Source organism: Hippopotamus amphibius, chromosome 7, assembly GCF_030028045.1.
Source record: "Hippopotamus amphibius kiboko isolate mHipAmp2 chromosome 7, mHipAmp2.hap2, whole genome shotgun sequence".
NCBI classification, from domain to species: Eukaryota; Metazoa; Chordata; class Mammalia; order Artiodactyla; family Hippopotamidae; genus Hippopotamus; species Hippopotamus amphibius.
In genome coordinates this window covers 142636084-142654855 of record NC_080192.1, presented here as the reverse complement: position 1 = coordinate 142654855, position 18772 = coordinate 142636084, and the positions used below count along the sequence as shown (strand labels likewise).

Below are 18772 nucleotides of genomic sequence, written 5' to 3'. Positions count from 1 at the left end.
TGCAGGTGTGGGCATCTGCGGGCTGACCGTCACCCTTCAGGTCTCCAGCAGCCCTTGCCTGTGTGCTGCAACTTTGCAGCTCAAGAGCACTATACGGGAGTTGGCGGGTTTGAGTTCAAGGTTATCTGTGGATTAGAGAGGGCGCTTAACCTGAGACGCAGCAAATGGAATTAGCCAGCCCCACACTGGGGCGCGGGTTCTCTGCCCGCTGCCTCTCGGCCGTCCATCTTGGCGGACGGCCGCTTTACAAGGCCGAGCGAGCCCGGCGTCACGGACAGTGCTTTGTTGTTCTCAGCTGACCCAAGCCTTATCCGGAAGGTTCAATTCCCACGTTCACGTCGAGTATGAGTGGCGACTGCTCCACGAAGACCTGGATGAGAGCGACGACGACGTCGATGAGAAGCTGCAGGTCTGTGCCCGCTTGTGAGACTCCGGGCGGCTCTGGTCAGCATCCCTCAGGGCGCTGCGGGTCCTGGCCTGTGGTTTGGGCAGAAAGCTGTTTCGTGGGAAAAGAAATACAGTTTACTTTTCGCTTCCACTGATCTCAGTAGGTTTTTGGTTGTACGCTTCCCACAGCTGCCTCCTGTCTCCCAGCTCCTGCAGATGTTTACAGGAACGTTAATTATGGAATCAGAGGCAGCTGCTCACCTTCTGATGTGGGAGAAGGATGAGGAGAGCTGTTGATTCTAGTGGATTTTAGAGGAAGTTCTCTCACCACAGATGATGTGATAAGGAGCCAGGTTCCCCCAGAAGCAGTGATCAGGTTCACCTAGTTGATCTTTAAAACCTTCATTGAAATCACTGACCCTTAGAGATCACTGGGTCCAACTCATTCCTTTATCAGACAGGGTCCTTCAAGCCTCGAGAGGGAATGACTTGGCTGCGGTGAAGCCAGTATTTGTAGACTGACCTGCGCCTCTTGCCTCCTGGTCCAGCCTCCCTCATGATGCTCTGTCTTGAACACATGGGGGCAACCCCTGGAAGGTTGCACCTTCACCCAGAGCTCAGAGTCAGACCCAGGAAGACTGACTCCAAGGCCCATATACCTAGCTGCTGTGAAATTAGTGGGAATGCCGTGTCACCTTTTAATTTTTACTGTAGGACTTTAACATCCTGCCTGATGTGCACTGATGTCTAATTATTCACATACGGCATTTCCGAAACATATGGGACTGTCCTGGTTTATGGAGTAGTTAATATCCACACTTACTTTTTCTTAGAATAAGGAATTTCTGAGTTAGCTATAAAATGGTATCAAAGTGAGAGGAGCTGGTTGTTTTATACTTAGATCTGTCATGAAAAGGGGAGAAGGTTTGAGACACCTGCCCTGGAGCGAGGGCTTCTTGATCAGGCACAGGTCACATTCCCAGGGTCATGGGGGCGGTGACTTGGCAGGTGCTGTGGACCCAGTGAAAGCCCCGCAGCCGCGCGACTTCATCCCCTCCCCCAGCAGAGCGCGGCAGGTGTGGTGCACACAGCTGTAGGCTCTGCTGGAATTTAAACTGGGAATGAAGAGCCGCTGGCCATTGACTCTGTGTGCCAGAGCTGGGTGTGAGCCGTTGATTGGCCACAGCCCTGACCAGGCGGGTGGTCCTGTGAGGGGAGGAGGGTGTGCCAGCCGATACTGATACCTGTTAAGTTCCGGGCACTGTGCTGGCAGTTAAAGTTAGACCCACTCGGGGATTCCCTGGCGGTCCAGTGGTTAGCACTCCGTGCTCTGACTGCCAAGGGCCTGGGTTCAATCCCTGGTCAGGGAACTAAGGTCCCGCATGCCGTGTGGTGAGACCAAAAAATAAAAAAATAAAGTTAGACCCACTTAACAGATGAGAAATAGGATCAGCAAGATTAACTTGCACAAGATCACAGATAATATAACGAAGCTGACTTTGAAATACAAGTTCCATCTAATTTACCCAAGTCCATGGTTGCACGCACATGACCTTCAGGTGGAGCAAGGGTTGGCAAACTCGTACATGGCCAGATTATAAATGTTTTAGGCTTGTGGGCATAAAATATCAGTCTTTGCTGCAACTCCTCAGCTCTGCCAGGCAGGCTTGAAAGCAGCCCCAGACAGCATGTAAGTGATGGGCATGGCTGCTCGCTAATAAAACTATAAAAACAGGTGGTGGCCCCACGGGCCATGATTTGCCGACCCCCGAGTTAGAGGACTCTCTGGAGTTCCAGCTCCTGTGAAAGGAAGACGCTGGTCTCCCCTGGATTAGCCGTGTAGCTGTTGGGAGTCAGTCGTGGCTATGGGTGCCCAGAGCAGCGCGCTGTCCTGCCATCTGGGAAGGGTGTTGACGGAGGCGACATGCAGTGAAGTACAGAGCCAGACTGAGGGACCTCTGCCTGGTAAAACTGAAAGAGCTTATATTTTAAATTCTTCACAGAATGAAGAATTGTCAGTTTTTGTAAATCATGACTTTTTTTTATGGATGTGTTTCCATTAAAAGACATGACAAGAGTGAGTTTTAGGTCTTGCGGCGGTCACATAACAGTAAAAATGCGCCGTGCCCCAGTAGACTGGTGTCCCTGAGGCTGTCACCAGTACCTCCGTTGCTGTGACCACGAGGTCAGCGGATCTGCATTCTCACACCTTGTCCACCACCCCCGCAGCCCAGTCCCAGTCGGCGAGAAGAGCGGCCCGTCAGCTTCTACCAGCTGGGCTCCAGCCAGCTGCAGCCCAACGCCGCGTCTCTGGCCCGAGATGCCGCCAGCCTGGCCAAGGACAAGCAGAGGGGCTTCGTGCCCAGCATCTTGCAGAACGAGACATACGGAGCCATCCTGAGCGGCAGCCCCCCGCCCACCCCGCCGGCGGCCCCCAGCACCGCCAGCGCCCCTCCACTCCCCCCGCGGAACGTTGCCAAAGGTACCGGGCTGCTGGTAGCCCCGGGTGCACTAGTGGTGTGGGTGGGGTTTTGCTTTGGGGAGTCTATAGTGGCTTTGCCCCCAACCAGCTGACATGTGGGCCAGCGTCAGGACATGGGTTTTCACTTGGGATCCTTTGTTTTGCACGTATGTTGTTTGCTTCGTAGAAGAACTCTGTCCTTCTTAGGATGGTGATAGAGTGTCTTGACGTCATGCTTGTTCTGGGCAGGGGTGTGGCTCATGTGATTCAGGAAATGCAGGGACGCCACCAGGGTAGGCCTGAGACGGAAGGGTCAGCTCCTGGTCCCTGGCTGTTTTCCTGCAGATCTTCTTCCTGGTCCTTTTCTCTTTGCTGTCCACCCCTCACCACCCTTCCCTTTGCCTTCATTCGTTCCCTTTTGATCTCCTGTCCCTCTGCTCGGGCAGCTTGTGGCATCTGGTTATTTCTCATCTCTGTGATCCCCATGAAATGAAGGCTAAAAAGATGCTGATTTGGGAAACAGTGCTCAGCCTAACTGTAAAAATACAAAACAGTCCCCGAGGGTCCCACCAGTGCCTTAAGTGCTAAAGCTTGCTGTGCTCACCTCAGCGGCTCTCTCACAGCGTAGCGAGTTTGAGTCAACAGATGCTGTTTTTTGTTTTCGTAAAAATGGAAACTTAAGCCCCCAAAAGTTAAGTACTTTGCCCAGCACTGAAGGCCCACTGGCCATCATGCTCCTTGAAGGCAGGTCCGGCAAGTAGCCAGGCCGGCTCTGGGCTGGGGCCTCCGGAGGGCTTCCCGGGGGTAGGGGGCGGGAGCCTCCCCGGGGCGTGATGTCCAGCCCTGCGGCTGCTGCAGGCCAATGGTGGTCCCAGAAGTAACTGCCAGATTGCGTTTGTACAGGAGCTGCTCTCTGGGAGGGGCATGGAGGCGAGTGGTGGTGAGGCTGCGCGGCCTGGGCGGAGGGTGAGCCCGGGCGCCATCACGCGGGGTCTGCGCTCACAATGTGCGCTGGCTGTGCCCCTGCCTCCCCTGCTGCTGCCCTGGGTGTATCGTAGAGCCTCTCACGTGGCTCTGCCCTGGCGCTCAGGGAGGCCCGGAGAAGCTGATGAACCTGTTGTCGGTCACTGAGCTGCACCCCTCAGGAGCAGACCGGGAAACCAGCCCCGCCCCTCCCCTTCCCTCCCCTCCTGCAGAGCCCGTTCCTCCACGGCTCCCAGGCTTGATGGGGAGGCCCCTGAGCAAGGAAGGAGGTCGCGTCCCCCAGATGGGGGGCCCGGTGATGGGTCTGCCATGGTGGTTGCCTGTCCTCACCCTCCTCCCAGATCCCAGGGGCGGTGTGTGTCTGTCTTATAGGGCTGGAACTAACTGATTCGGTTGTCTCCACCCTATTAGTGGCTTTTACTGACTGTGTGTATCATGTGAGGGAAGGTTTTGTTTTGCTCTTTTGGGTCACAGAAGAGGAATGGAAAGCTGTTCAACTTTATTTCTTAAAGTCTTAGGATGAGAAAGTTTTGGGGTTTTTCCCATTTCTTCCTACCACTCCCACAGTTAGCTGCATTTCTTCCTTTGATGATGGAGATGGCCCTTCATCCCTGCCAATCTCCCAGAGGGTATCTTTGTTCTCGTCTGTTCCACACGCGATCCATGCGGAGTATCCACTCAACAGATACAACTGGGTTGATGTTGTCGGGCCCTGCACCAAGGAGGATGTTGTCCCCAGCAGACGTGGAGGCCCCCTCTGACCCCACGTCTGCTCTGTGCCCACCTGGTGTGGCCTGTTTTCATCTCCAGGCCCAGCCCACTGTGTGGGCCACGGTCACCCCTGCGCCCTGAGCTCAGTGAGGGGGAGCGTCGTGGGTGGAGGAGGGATGTGACTGGGGCGGTGCCGTCTCCCTGGTGTGTCACCTGAGCTGACTTCCAGCTAGAAATACCCTTCTCTCCACGTGCTCTGAGGACAGGTACTCCGCTTGCGAGGTGGTGACCCCACAGGGAGCACTTGGATGGGTAGAGATAGCAGGTGTCCCGACCCCGAGTGCAGCGCTCAGGAGGGCCACTGTGGTCATCAGTTCCCTTTTCAGACACTTCACATGTGAGAAATAAAATCGGTAAGACTGAGAAGACCAGCGGGGCATTTTCCCAGGAGCATCATTGATTCATTGTGTATTGGTTTCTGTCTTCCAGATTTTTTTTTACATCCGCGTCCTATCTGTGGCCTTAACACTATTCTAGAAGGGCCATGTTTACCGTTTTGTAGGGGAGAGGATCAATAATGCAGTGTTCTGTTTCTGTTTTTGTTCTGTGCTCGTGCGTGTGCGTGTGTGTGCATGCCTGCGTGTGCTCGTACGTGTGTGTGCACGTGCGTGCGTGTGCAGTTCAGCCAGCCTCCTCAGCTAACGCCCTGTGGAAGACAAACTCTGTAAGTGTGGACGGTGTAAGCCGGCAGCGATCTTCGTCAGATCCGCCAGCTGTCCATCCACCGCTGCCCCCTCTCCGCGTGACATCGACCAGTACGTTTTTTTCCTTTTTCCTTTCTTGCCTTTGGGCTTTGTACACTTGGATGGCTGGGGGGTCTCTCAGCAGCCGTGTGGGGAGAGAGCCTCGGTCTGCACACTGCCGGCTGCCTGGCACTGCTTGGGGGCCCGTGGCTCTTCCGTGGCCCCAGCCCTGCGGCCGCCACCGCCTCCCCAGCAGCAGACTCCTGTCTGTCTCGCACTCCGTGGGGGCCCCTCCCTGTCCTCCTCTGTCTCCCAGGCACTTCAGCAGCATTTCTTTCTCTCACACCTTGGTCCCAGGGTTTCCTTTGGCCATTAGTGGTTCTCAGTATTGGGGTGTGTTCCTGTGGATTATAACTTGGTCTGCGTTTCCCTTCAGTGTCACGTGTCAGTGAGAGTCCCAGCACTGGGGGGAGAGGCTTTTTTTCCAGCTGCAGAGCTGGTGGGGTGGGTGTCGACTGGACCAGGGAGGCGAGACCTGGATGCTGTAGGAGGGAGGGGTCCGGCATCTCGGGGTCAGGGGGTGGGGTGCCGCTTTGGGAGCACTGAGGGGTCCCCTGGGTTCCTTACCTGGAGTTGCAGTGGGAGGAGCCCAGCCCTGGTTCCAGGCAGTGCCATCCGGGCCCTGGGGACAGAGTAGGCAGCTGTGGCCAGGGGGTCTTCCAGAGGCTGCAGTGGGGCAGGGGACACCCAGCTTAGGCACACTCAAGTCAGATGGCAAGGGGGCAGGTCCTGGGGGCCCCCGGCAGGTCTCAGAAGCCCACTTTCCTTCGCACTCTCTCATCCCCGGGGCTGAGATTTGCATGCTAGAGTCTGCCTTTTGACTTCTCCTGTAAAGCAGAAAAAGGAAGGAAGAATGAAAAAAGGAAAGAAACACTAAACTGAATCCCTCCTTGCTCAGCCGGCACCCCTGCCCCCCGCTGTCCTGGGAGAGAGGAGACCCCAGCTCCTTAGGTGTTAGCATCCAGGCCCAGGGCGGGTGGCTGCCTCCACAGGGGCCGCGGGACGCGAATGCTGGACGCTTGGGGGGGCCCTGATGTTTGTGGGCTCGAAGCCCGGCTCCCAGCCCTATGAGCACCGTGAGTTTGGTGAGCGCATCAGCCTTCTCACCTATAAAGTGTAGAGAATGATAAACTCGCCACCCTGCCCCTTGCAGACCGGGAGCCGGGAGCTGTTACAGCTAGTTCTTCACAGCCTTTCCTCGGGTTGACCGGCAGTAGCCAGCGACGGGGGTGGGGGGTGGCAGGACCAGTGCCAGCCCCGGGCCCAGGCCTCCTGCTGCTGTTTCTCTGGTGCCCATGGAGGGGGAAAACCCAGTTGGCTTCCCCACAGCGGGTTCCCACTGAGAAAATACTCCCAGGCTCATAGAAGCCTTTTAATCCTAACTTGAGGCTTGGGAGGACTCCCCGCCAATACTGTTTTCTGAAACTCTTCAACGAAAGTTGTTTCATAAGGTTTTTTCCTTATGAAATAGCGGAAGGAAAAGGAAGCCCTTATCGGAAGCCCTCAGGTGAGAACACCTGGAGCGTGATGCCTGAAGTCTCACCCTCTGCCTTTCTCTCCTTTTCTCTCTCCGCAGACCCCCTGGCTCCCACACCGCCCCCTCCAGTAGCAAAAACGCCCAGCGTGATCGAAGCCCTGAGCCAGCAGAGCAAGCCGGCCCAGCCCGGGCTCCCATCCAGCAAAGCCCCGCCGCCACCCCTGCCGCCCCAGCCGCCCAGCCGCCTCCCCCAGAAGAGGCCAGCTCCCGGGTAACCGCCTCTCCTCTGGGTCCCCCTCGGGCCAGGCCAGGTCGGCCATCCTTGCTTCCCAGGGGCAACAGCCCCATAACTTCACCTGCTGAAATGTCTCTGAACGTTTGAAATCTCCAATGTTTCTACTCCTGTGACCCTTCAGGTGCAGTGTACATAACTAATTTGTTATGTTTCAGGTGTTTTAAAGGTAATTTATCAAGAAGGTTTAAACTGCAAAAATCTCATACCAGTGTGTATCTTACATCCACATGATGAATTTAGATTTCTGTTTAGTACAGACGCCAGGATTTGGGGAATTAAAGTCCTCAAGACATGAGGCCTCTAGGTCTTATTTGTTGGTCACTCACAGGGCTATGTTGAGGACACAGACCCTCTGCGGTGCGAGGAGTGTATTTCCTACAAACAAGGACGTTCTCCTACAGAAACACAACACAACCAGCAAAATCAGGAAATACACATGGATGCTACCTTCCAAACCTCAGACTCCAAGCTTTGTCACTTGTCTAAATAACGTCCTTGACTTGCAGAGGGGTCCAGTTGCTAGCTCAGCCTGGATCCTTACGGTGGGAAAACGGTTCCTTTCAGTGGAGATGATGTTCATTTAGTGGAAAGGAAGCCAGCATCTGGGTGCTCAGTGTTGTCAGTGCTCCCAGGCAGGCCCTCAGAGTGCTCAGAACTAGGGACACACACATAAACACACACATGTATTTGCACGTATACATGTGTGCATGTATACATGTATAAGCACATCTATTTCTGTTTCTGTTTTTGTCTATACTGAAATCCATGAGTGTACACTATTTCCATTTTCAGTTGTTTTAGTAACAGACCACACTGAAATTGACTGACATAAGACACAACTGTTTTGTTCTGCTCACAGACTCTGTCAGGAATTTGAATCAGCACAGGGGAGATAGCTTGTCTTTGCTCTGCAATATCTGGGCCTTTCACTGAAAAGACTCAAGGGCTAGGGATGGTTCAGCACAGAAAGTGATTCATCAGCTGGAGGCTAATGTCATCAGGGACCTCTCCAGCCTGCACATCTGGTTGGTGCCGGCCATCAGCTGGGACCCCAGCGGGGGCTGTCGGCTGGAATACTTATGTGTAATGGCCTCTCCATGTGGTGAGGGCTTCCTCGCATCACGGTGGCTGGGCCCAAAAACAAGTCCTGGAAGCTGGCAGGACCTCACGTCGACCTTATATTGCTGGTTGACGTTGAGGGAGCCCAGACTCAGTCAGGGTGGGGTGCTCGTAGACTCAAGCTCTCCATAAGGAATTTGGGGCAGTGTTTTAAAGATAGCATTTTATTTTTCATATTATTTATTTTTTGGCTGCATTGGGTCTTCATTGCCACGTACAGGCTTTCTTTAGTTGTGGTGCATGGGCTTCTCATTGTGGTGGCTTCTCTTGTGGTACACGGGCTCTAGAGCACAGGCTCAGTAGTTGTGGCTCACAGGCTTAGTTGCTCCGCGGCATTGTGGGATCTTCCTGAACCAGGGCTTGAACCCTTGTCCCCTCCATTGGCAGGCAGATCCTTAACCACTGCACTGCTAGGGAAATCTCATGGGGCAGTGTTTTTTATTTATTTATTTATTTTGGTACCATGCATTTTTTTTTTTAGCAATAGTTTATTAACATTTCCCATGTCAATAATGATTACAGTATGGGGCAATTTTTTTTTTTAATTTTTATTTTTTATTATCATTTTAAATTTATTTATTTTATTGGCTGTGTTGGGTCTTTGTTGCTGTGCGCCGGCTTTCTTTAGTTGAGGTGAGCAGGGGCTACTCTTCGTTGTGGTGTGCAGGCTCCTCGTTGGTGTGGCTTCTCTTGCAGAGCACGGGCTCTAGGCGCGTGGGCTTCAGTATTTGCAGCACATGGGCTCAATAGTTGTGGCTCACGGGCTTTAAAGTGCAGGCTCAGTAGTTGTGGCGCACGGGCTTAGTTGCTCTGCGGCATGTGGGATCTTCCTGGAGCAGGGATCGAACCCATGTCCCCTGCATTGGCAGGCGGATTCTCAACTACTGCGCCACCTAGGAAGCCCCTGGGGCAACGTTTTAAAAGCACCACGGGGTTTATTCTAGTTTTCTCCCTTTTTGCACTTGTTACCCCCTTCTCCAATGGGGAGAAATCTGGCTCCCATGTTTACTTACTTGATCAGTACCCTTATGAATCTAATCTATCTCCACCTCTACCTCCTCCTCTGTGCAGAAGCCTCCTCTCCGTGCTGGAATCTGGGACCCTATGTGGAGGGTCTTTACCTGGCTGGGGCTCTGACTCCGCTGCCAGGCCACCCCCTGCTCCCAGCCAGATGGAGGCCTTCCTTGTGTCACTCAGGCACGCCCCAGCCAGGCCTCCTGTCCATGCTTTGACTCCCCAGGGTGGGGGTTGGGGTGGTCTGTTTTCATCCCCACCACCAAGAAGATGATGGAGCCTTTCAGGATATAAACTACATCCTGTATCTGAGAAATTTCTTCCTTCCTTTTCTTTCTTTCGTTTTTTTTTTTTTGTGTGTGACTTAACATCTGTATTTTTCTGTTCTCACCTGTAGTATAATCCTTATTGTTCACACATCAGATACCCTGGGCCTTTCCTCTGTGTATCATCTTTTCTCTTTGCTAGGGTAAGCTAACTGTTCTAAAAGCCTACCCCTGAATCTCAGCGGTTTAACATATGGAATTGACTTCTTGCTCACACGCAGTGGAGTGTCCCTATTCTTGCTTGTGCAGAAATCCCAAGGGGTGAGTGAGGGGCCCAGAGCCCTTCTGCTCCTGACCCCACCATCTCTATCCCCTGGGCCCAGGGTCACGCTGCAGGGAGAGGGAGACCCCCAGGTTCCTGGAGTGATGTGCAGCCTCCTCTGACCGGAGCCAGTCCCGTAGCTCCACCTAGAGGCGGGGCCTGGAAGTGCAGCTCTGCACTGCGGAGGGCCCAGCTCTCAGCCGCCTTCTAGTTTCCATTTCTGCCTTGTTTCTTTGCTTGCTTTTATAGTCTACTTTCTGGGGGGTTTTCTCAACTTTCTGCTGTCATATCATGTTCAAGTTAATAATAGCCTTTTTGTTTCATGGAACCATTTTCTCTCATCTCACACTGTTAATGATGGGGTGGGGGTGTGTTTAGTATAATTTTTTGCTTCTCTGCAGAATTTGACTCTTCCACGTTCTTTCCTCTTTGTTTTGACTCCTGTTTTGTTAGAGGCTTTTCGCTATGCGTGTGTGTTCCCTACCTCTAAGTTGCTACTTCAGATGCGGCTTTAGAAACTGATTGGCAGACTGTACCCTAATGCACAGAGCAGCCGGTGTGGATCTCCCATGGAGTGATCTCACTGGCCGTTTTGTTGGGGAGCCCTGATATTGGACACCGCAGGGTCTTTAGAGAACAGCCTTCTTCTGCTCTGTTGCTTGAAGGGAGCAGGTTTCCTGGGAGTTGAATACAGAAATAAAAATAAGCTTTTACCTCGTCCCTCGGTTTTTTTAAGTTGCCCCCAACATCCACACCCAGCATCCCCCAGTCCAGGCACCCCCTCCTCCACCCTCCCCGAGGATAGGAGCTCTGGTCTTCAGTGGTCGAGGGGCCGTTGCTACGCTGTTCAGAGCTGGGGCGGGGACCAGGGATGCAATAGCCCCTTAAGCAGATTCTGGCTAGTCCTCATGTTTGATGCCCTGCTCTGCCTCCCTCTCCCTCGGGTGTATGAGCCTGGAGGCTTGGAAGCACGAACGGGCGTCCTTCAGGGCTTCCCTTACTGCACGCGGAGTCTCCTTCCCAGATGAACTGGGGGCGGGTAGGATTCACCCTTCTGCTCTCAGCTTCCAGACTTTTGTTTCCTCTTAGTTCTCTTTGTTCTTTTCGGCTTAAAATTTTTAAAATCCTTTTCCTTGGGAGAATGTAGAAGTAAATGTACTTCATTCTGATGTCTTTTACCAGAAGACTCTCAGAACTTTTTAGTGCTGCTTTGCAAGTTTTGTTCCTAAAATATAACGTACGTATCCTTGCCCTGCTCTTCTGAAAACAGTGCGTGTGACATCTCATCGGTTGCTAAGTTGTGTTGTGAGGAGTGTGCTCTCAGGTCCGCACTGAACACCGCAGGCTCTTGGTTCCTGTGCTGGGTCTGTGCCTTGCTTTAGCTTTCTTCTCTTTTCCCCTGTATATAGCGCCCTCAGATTTGCTCTTTCCAAGCTGCTGTCCTTTAAGACACCAAATCCTGTGCGGAAGTTCTAGATGAGAACCTGGCTGCAGCCAACAGTCATCAGGGTGTTGGCTGCCAAGTGCAAGGTCTCAGGCTCCTGCTTTCTAGTTGTCCTGAGGCCTGTCGCTGCTTCCTTGGTCCTCAGCAGAGTTCTCGCAGGCCTGCCGGACGCGTTTCCCCCTAGCACAGGCGTACCTGGTTTTACCTGCTTCACGGAGTCCCTTTCTCTCACCTCATGTGACAGAAAGGAAGGGTAGGGAGTGGGGCAAAGTGGGTGGTGGTAGAGTACCCCCAGACACGTTGGGGTGGATGGGATCATGTCACTGCCCAGTGGAGTTCTGTTTTCAAAGGATTACACTGGTGTGTCTTCCTTGTAGAAGGAGCGCCCCTCCCCCCACCAGTTTTCTCTTGGGTGTAAATCTGGACTTTGAGTTTGTTCTCTTAGAGCTGGGGTAGCAAGCTATGCCCGCAGGCCAGGCTGGCTCCAGCCTGCTGCTGGGTTCGTATATGACCCATTAATTCTTTAATGGTTGAAAGAAACTAAAAGAAGAGTATTTTATGACACACGGACACTGTATAAAATTCAGATTGCAGTGCCCATGATAGAGGGTGAGGCACACCACCACGCTGTGTGCTCACGTGTTACCTGTGGCTGCTTTCATGGTGCGGTGGCGGTGCTGAGTAGTCATGGCGGGGCCTTGTAACCCCCACAGCGTAAAACATTGCCCTCTGGTGCTTCACACGAAAGGCTCGCTGACCAGGGTCTCAGGATCAGGCCTTCCTGCGGGCGTTACAGCTGGGGAGACTGACCACTGGTGAAGGGCCGGCAGTCAGTGTGATCTCTGTCTCGACGTTGATGGAAAGCAGATGGCTAGGCTGGTCAGACTGGTGGGGTCTGCACTTAGTTTGCCTCTTTAGTCCCTTGCAAACACGGGCAGAATCGGTGTTGTGTTTCCACCTTCATTCTGAGGCTGCGGCACCGGGGCCGAGACGGGGCTCCTTCGGGGCAGCAGAGGCAGCGCTGACTGGGCGGGCCTGGGCGGAGAGCCGTCTGTCCCCTGCTCGTGCCGTCCGCCTCTTCTGCCCTCCAGCCCCTCCTGTCATGCATCAGGCCCGGCGGCGTGCCCGGCTCTGCGTGGGAACGGAGTTGGGTTCCTCTCTCAGCCCATCTCAGACGTCTGTCACTCATCCTTGTTTTGAGAGTCTACAGAACTGGTGTCACACCTTTTGCAGATGAAAATGCTGACTCACAGGAGCCCGGTGGCCCAGGCCCACCCGCGAGTTAAGAGACCCCCGTGCGCCAGCCCCGGGAGCCGGCTGCCTGCCTTGGTGTTCCTTCCTGTGGTGCTGAACGTGTCGTCCTAGGGGTGGGCAGGGGGCGCGGAGCCACGTCAGTCACGGCGGTTGCTGGCAGTGGGGTCACAGTACAGACGCATGGGTGGCGTGGGCCAGTGGTGCCTGGACAGGTCCTGGAGAGCCACCGGGGCCCTGGGGTTGAGGCTGCCCCACCCTGACTCAGCAAGAGACCCGGCCGCGCCGGGAGGAGATGGGGTACGTCGCGGGCAGAGCTGGTTGGTGGGGCCCAGCTTCCAGCCCAGACCCGGGACGTCAACGGCGGGCTCACGTGGGACAGGAGAGCTTCAGGAGGAGCCTGGTTTAGGAATCAGGAACCTTCAATCTGGCACTGCCCTCTGGGCCTCTCATTCTTCCTTTGTCCAAAAAGGTAGTTGGATGGCAGTTGACAAAGTCAGCTCACCCATTTCCAACTTTAGGAAAGGGAGTGAGGTAGGGGTGGTAACGTGCCTTTCAGGCCTCACTTACAGTGAATCTATTTTTCGCTTCTTTGTAGGCCTGACAAGTCGAGCCCACTGACCAACAAAGGCCAGCCAAGAGGACCTGGTAATTATTTCATGTGAAACCGGGTTAATTTCTGCTTGGTCTGTGGGGCAAAAGTTGAGGGTGTTTCCAGCCGTGGTCAACCCTGTATCAGGGCCCAGCTGTCCTGCCCTGGCAGCCACCCCGCCCTCCGCAGAGCCTCTGATGCCTCTGCTCCCAGGACTGCTTTGTACCAAACCCTGCATTCCTGTCCCCCACTGCCAGTGGGGGCACCCGGGAGACCCTGGCGGGGCCTGGGAGTCAGTGGAGGAGGTTGTGGCGTCTGCCTCACTCTGAGACAGCTGCAGGGAAGTCACAAGCTTCTATGGCCTTCAGGGGACTTTCCCTCAATGGTTAGAAAGTCCCAGGAAACTTGCCTTGTGGATGTGACACAATGGCATTTACATTGTTTCTATCTCGTGGTGATGAATGAGGGGGCATATTGTGACGTTGATTCATTTTGGCCCTAAAGCAGTGGATCTCTCTGGAACAGAAGCTCTGGGTCCTCTGTCCAACGCCATGGTCATGCAGCCCCCAGCGCCCATGCCCAGGAAGTCACAGACGGTAAGTGGACGAGACGCTTCCTTTCTGCCTCTTTCCTCCGGCCAGGAGTGTGTGGGTTATTCTCCAAGGGCTCAGAGGAGACGCTCCTCTTCCCCTGTTGGGGTGGGGGAGGCTTCTTCCTGGGTACCTGGTCCATTGGATCTGAGCAGGTTGCAACCCAGAGCTCACAGCTGGTGGGCTGGGCCCTTCAGGCTCCAGGGCAGACCCCCACGTGCACACCAGGCTCTGGGCCGCCTCTCTCCCTTCTCCTTCCCTCCTCTCCCCTCGGCCGGCCTCCTCCGGGAGGTCCCCCTGCCCTGAGCTGCCCCATGCTGACATCTGTGGGCTCCCAGGCCTGCAGGGGTCCTCAGGACCAGCTGGAAGCAAAGTGGCCCAGGTCTCTGCCCCGGAGCTGATGCCTCCCTGCACACTAAGCTCGAGCCCTTTTCTCCTTGACACAGACCAAGCTGAAGCCCAAGCGGGTCAAAGCTCTGTACAACTGTGTGGCCGACAACCCGGACGAGCTGACCTTCTCCGAGGGGGATGTGATCATTGTGGACGGGGAGGAGGACCAGGAGTGGTGGGTGAGTCGGGGCCGGGGTCTCTTCCCCTGAAGAGCCTCATCTGGCCCTCCCGTGCACCCCCACTTCTGAGAGGGGTCCTCCCTTGTCAGGGCGGGCAGGCCACGTGGGCTGCGGTCCCCAGGGAACCTTGAGAGTCTGTGATGAGGCTTTGGGTTTCTCGGTGGTGCCTGCTCCCTGGCATCACAAGTTTGGTGGAGTGAGGAACGTAGGAAACGCTGACCCCAAGAGCAGAGGCGCTGGGTGTCGGGCTGGTCCCGAACCAGCTGTGGCATCTGGGTGGCGCTAGAAGGGGGTGAGCGTGGCACTTCGCCAATGACCCTGAGTGTCCAGACCTGGCCGGGGTCAGTCTGGGTGGCCCTGGGCAAGCTGGTTATGTTGCTAGGCCGTAGTCCCCTCGTCTGAGAAACGAGGTGACCCAGCACCATCACAGCGCTGGCACAGAAGCCCACGGGGGGGGGGGGGGGGGGCCGTCATAAGCTGGACGCTCGAGGAGGCCTCCCGCGCTCCTGGCAGCGCCCGCAGCCCGGGACTAGTGGCCCAGCTCTGGGGGCTGAGCTCGGGTACCAGACGGGTCACAGCTGCCGTCAGGACACGGCCAGGACTCACAGAAACCACTCCGCTCTGTCGAGGGCCAGGAGCGTGGGTCAGAGTCCCTAGCCGGGCACGCCCGCTGCCCCGTGTGAGCCATGCTGTGCATTCTCTGCTCCAGGGCCTTTGTGAAGCAACTCAGGCAGGCACCCACCTCTGGTGCTGCTGATTCAGGGCTCTCCTCGTGGCCTCCCCCTAGAGGGGTTCCAGTGCCTGTGCGCCCAGAACTCCCTCCTCTGGCAGCTTTGCTCCAGGCAGGCAGCTCCTGGTGCTCCTCCGGGCTGGTTCCGGGGCCCTGCCTGCCTCCCTCCCTCCCGCACACACAGCCCTGAGACCTGAGGTGGGTCTGGCCTTCACACTTGTGCGTCGCCCAGCACAGGGATGGGGCTCCAGCCTGACACCAGGCTTAGCCACCTGGAAAATACCTGTTCGTTTCCAAAACTGTGGAAAATACAGAAAGGTATCAAGAAAGTAAATGCTGCCCATAATCTCAGGGTCTTGCCCACCTCACAAAAATAGTAATAATCATAATAATTATTATTATTTTGGTGATTTTCTTTTAGATGTTTATTTACCTACTTAATTTACATTGTGGCGATCAGATGATGTGTAACTTACATAATTTTCCTAGAGCAAAAGTAAATGGATTTAATGAAGTCTTTTATACATGCTCGACTACATTTAAATAGGGCTAACTCACATTTGCCACTTTCTGTGACTTTGCAGCTCACAAACTTATGACATTCAATTTCTTCATCCATTAAAAAAAAAAGAGATGTGGGGATGGTGGTCAGTGCCTGTCCTGCCTGCCCCCCGAGACCACTAGGACTGAGGTGGGGGCTTCTGTGCAGACACGGACGCCCCAGAATAGGAGTAGGGTAGTAGGCAGTTGCTATTTGAAGCGCGAGTGTAAGAAAAAAACAGTTCAGGTGTGTTAACCTAAGTGATTCTTTACCGGAAGAGATTCTTCCAATTTTTTTTTCCTCCAGGTGCTATAATGCCCTTCAAAGTTCCCAACATTTGGAATTTTTATGACAGTCTCACCTCTTATTCATTTCAGATCGGCCACATTGATGGAGATCCCAGTCGCAAAGGAGCATTTCCCGTGTCGTTTGTGCACTTTATTGCTGACTAAACTGCTACTGAACGAAAACACTTGCTTTAAAAGTGATGTCCTGTTTCATTGTTGGTACCAAAACTCTTGCCAGATAACCCGTTTCATGAATTGTATGGTAACCCACTTTCTCTAACACCACTCTTCTGCTTTAAAAACTTGAAGGCAATTTATATATATCACTGAATTGTTTTTATAATTTGTTTTTCATGAAACGTCACTCTACTTTTATTAGGAAAAACTGAATTTCCTGAAAGGTGAACTGAAGTTATTTTAACTACATAATCAAGATCCTCAATCTACAGCATTAGCTGAACCTAAAAACGTTTTGAGTGTTGGAAAGAAATTCGTCCTGCTTTTCTTGGCCATTTTTCTGGTGTCAGTGACCTTCAGCACAATTATTCTTTTTAGGAAGCCAGTAAACTTGCTTCCAATAGCCAGCCCACGCTTTCTGCATAAAATGCTTCAGTTCACCTTTAAAGACTTTTTTTTTTTTTAAAGATATCTTTAAAGATTTCCTTTGAAGTCCACGCAGTGTTTGTTTAAAGCAACTGGGAAATGCATACATAAGCCTTGTACTTTCCAGCCCCGGTGTGTAAGGTTGCAGCTATCACTGTATTCTGCATGTGTGTGTAACCTGTTGTGAACAAGCCTACTTAACCCGACTGCGGATGGTTTATTATGACATATGTCAAACCAGTTAATTCAGTTCCAGATTATATGAAACTGCATTTCCTGAATTTGGTTAAAAACTCAGGATGCTGGATTGCAAAACAGTTCTGTAAACTCGTTTATCTGCTTTAGGTGTTCTGGGATTTGCCTTCCTGAGCTTCCCTTGTCACAGCTAGAGTACCATGGCGCAGACCCCTAGTACCACATACCTGCCGTTTCCTGCTGAGTGTACCACTGCCTTCCCTTTCTAGCTCAGGAGAATGTCTACTCAGTTTAGTGTCTTGTGTTTATATAATATACCAACAGGAATGGTAGTTACACTGTCTTGAAATTTAATCTGTCCATCTGTTTGTAATCAGGAGCATATCAGAAATCTGTAGGTCCCCAGGTAATAAAATACTCCCAAACATCCTGGTTTTACTATTGAAGTCCATCAATATCATTCTTAAACTTAAGCTACTGGGGGTGGGGGGATTAGGTTGTATATGATAATATCAGAATTCATTAGTTTAATGAACTTGACTATCATACCTCTATTTAGTAATTACAAGCCTAAGATTCATGGTAGGTATATTGGAAATTTTGGCAGTCTTTGAGAATAAACAGGCATATAATGCCCACTTAGATTTTTACCAAAAGTAAAGGAGTAAATTTAAGAATAGGCTTGGAAAGCAAGGCGACAACGCTGTTACTGCGTTTATGATGGTACATTTGATTGAAGCAGCCTGTCTTTATTACACAAGACTCTTGTTAAGTGTAGAGCTTTTTTCTTTTTAATTGCATTGTATTTTTTTCACTGTTATTATAAAGGAAGACAGAACAAACTGGAATGTTTTATGATGTATGGCAATTTGCCTTTCAAAGTTCCGGGTAAAAATGTGTTAGATCTGTAATTAAACTCGTTTTTAAAAGCACTACATCTGTTTTCACTAATTGTTAATTTCTGTTTTTGAACCCTTCATTTAGTGAATTCTCATAGATTTAAGAAAGTAAACAGATGTTTTGCACAGTGCACTTCCTATGTACATTTTAACACAGCCCTCCGTATCTTACAGTCAGCCTTTTGACTGCGTGGTGCCAGCTACATAAGCAATTAGAGTTGATTCACGTCAACATTTGAGCACCAGCCCCAAACTAATATACCAGGTTCACTGGTACATAAATATCTAGGAAATATTTTTCCAGTCTACAATTTGGTGGTGCTGTTGTGCAGTAATTCATGTTACTCTTGCCAGAGGAGGAATTATATTAACCTCCCTACTAATATCCTTTCCTAGTTATTTGCTCTTTGCAAATTTAAAAAAAAAAAGCAATTGAAAGGAAAACATTGTAGATACCTATTTATATTTAAAGTTTACATGTCACGAACTTAGCTGCAGGATTCTGGCATTTGGTGTGCCGTTTCCCATCAGATCTGACTTCCAGGGATGGCGACTCAAACTGTCCACAGACTAATGGTTACTCTGTGATCTGTGAAGGGGTGGGTTCCACGATCTGCAGCGTGGATGCTGTCTGAGATGTATGATACTCAAGTCATTCACTCGATTACTTCGGTCTAGTTGCAGCGCAACTGTATATATTGTATAACCTAAATCAGTTCTTATTTTCATTGTCCTAATTAGAGCATGTTTAATAAGTTTACTCTTCTTCTTAACTAGTCATTTGACTGGAAAAAAAAATAAAATACTTTTAAATGGACATGGTGTTTTTCATGTTTTTAATCTTTAGTAAAGCATTGTATATAAAAAGTCCTTTAAAAGATACACGCACCTGCCGAACACGATTCTTTACAGTGTATAACTTTGTGAGCAGCAACCTTTGAAAGTTTTTTTTATTATCTCTAATTATCCTGAAGATAAATTATTGTGGTTTACGAGCATGTTATCCTGACAAGACACTTTGAAAGTTTCACTTTTTGTGACTTGTGCTGGCAGTATCACCGTTTCAAACCAGCATGACCCGGGTCCCAGGGCCAGACCTCTGCCTGCCCAGGGCTCCGAGCCAGGGAGACCACGTCACTGGCCAGTGCTGCAGGACAGACGGCCCTGGTCTTCCTCAGAAAGTTCTCGTTGTTCACGGCTCACCGAGGGCACTGCTGTGACACACAGGTTAT

The 18772-nt window shown here is 52.1% G+C and overlaps 1 protein-coding gene across 2 annotated transcripts in view; it reads left to right on the top strand.

The window, feature by feature from the left end:
* The window catches only part of ASAP2 (ArfGAP with SH3 domain, ankyrin repeat and PH domain 2), a 167956-nt gene extending 149237 nt beyond the window's left edge, over positions 1–18719 (top strand). The window contains exons 21-28 of one of the 2 annotated variants that reach the window (XM_057742112.1): positions 296–409; positions 2617–2869; positions 5224–5358; positions 6923–7094; positions 13133–13182; positions 13631–13722; positions 14163–14285; positions 15934–18719. In XM_057742112.1, coding sequence (XP_057598095.1) covers positions 296–409; positions 2617–2869; positions 5224–5358; positions 6923–7094; positions 13133–13182; positions 13631–13722; positions 14163–14285; positions 15934–16008 — 1014 coding nt within the window. In that variant the 3' untranslated portion in view covers positions 16009–18719. The remainder of the gene's footprint in view (positions 1–295; positions 410–2616; positions 2870–5223; positions 5359–6922; positions 7095–13132; positions 13183–13630; positions 13723–14162; positions 14286–15933) is intronic. The other variant, XM_057742113.1, reaches the window with a different exon arrangement.
* Positions 18720–18772: the final 53 nt, after the last annotated feature.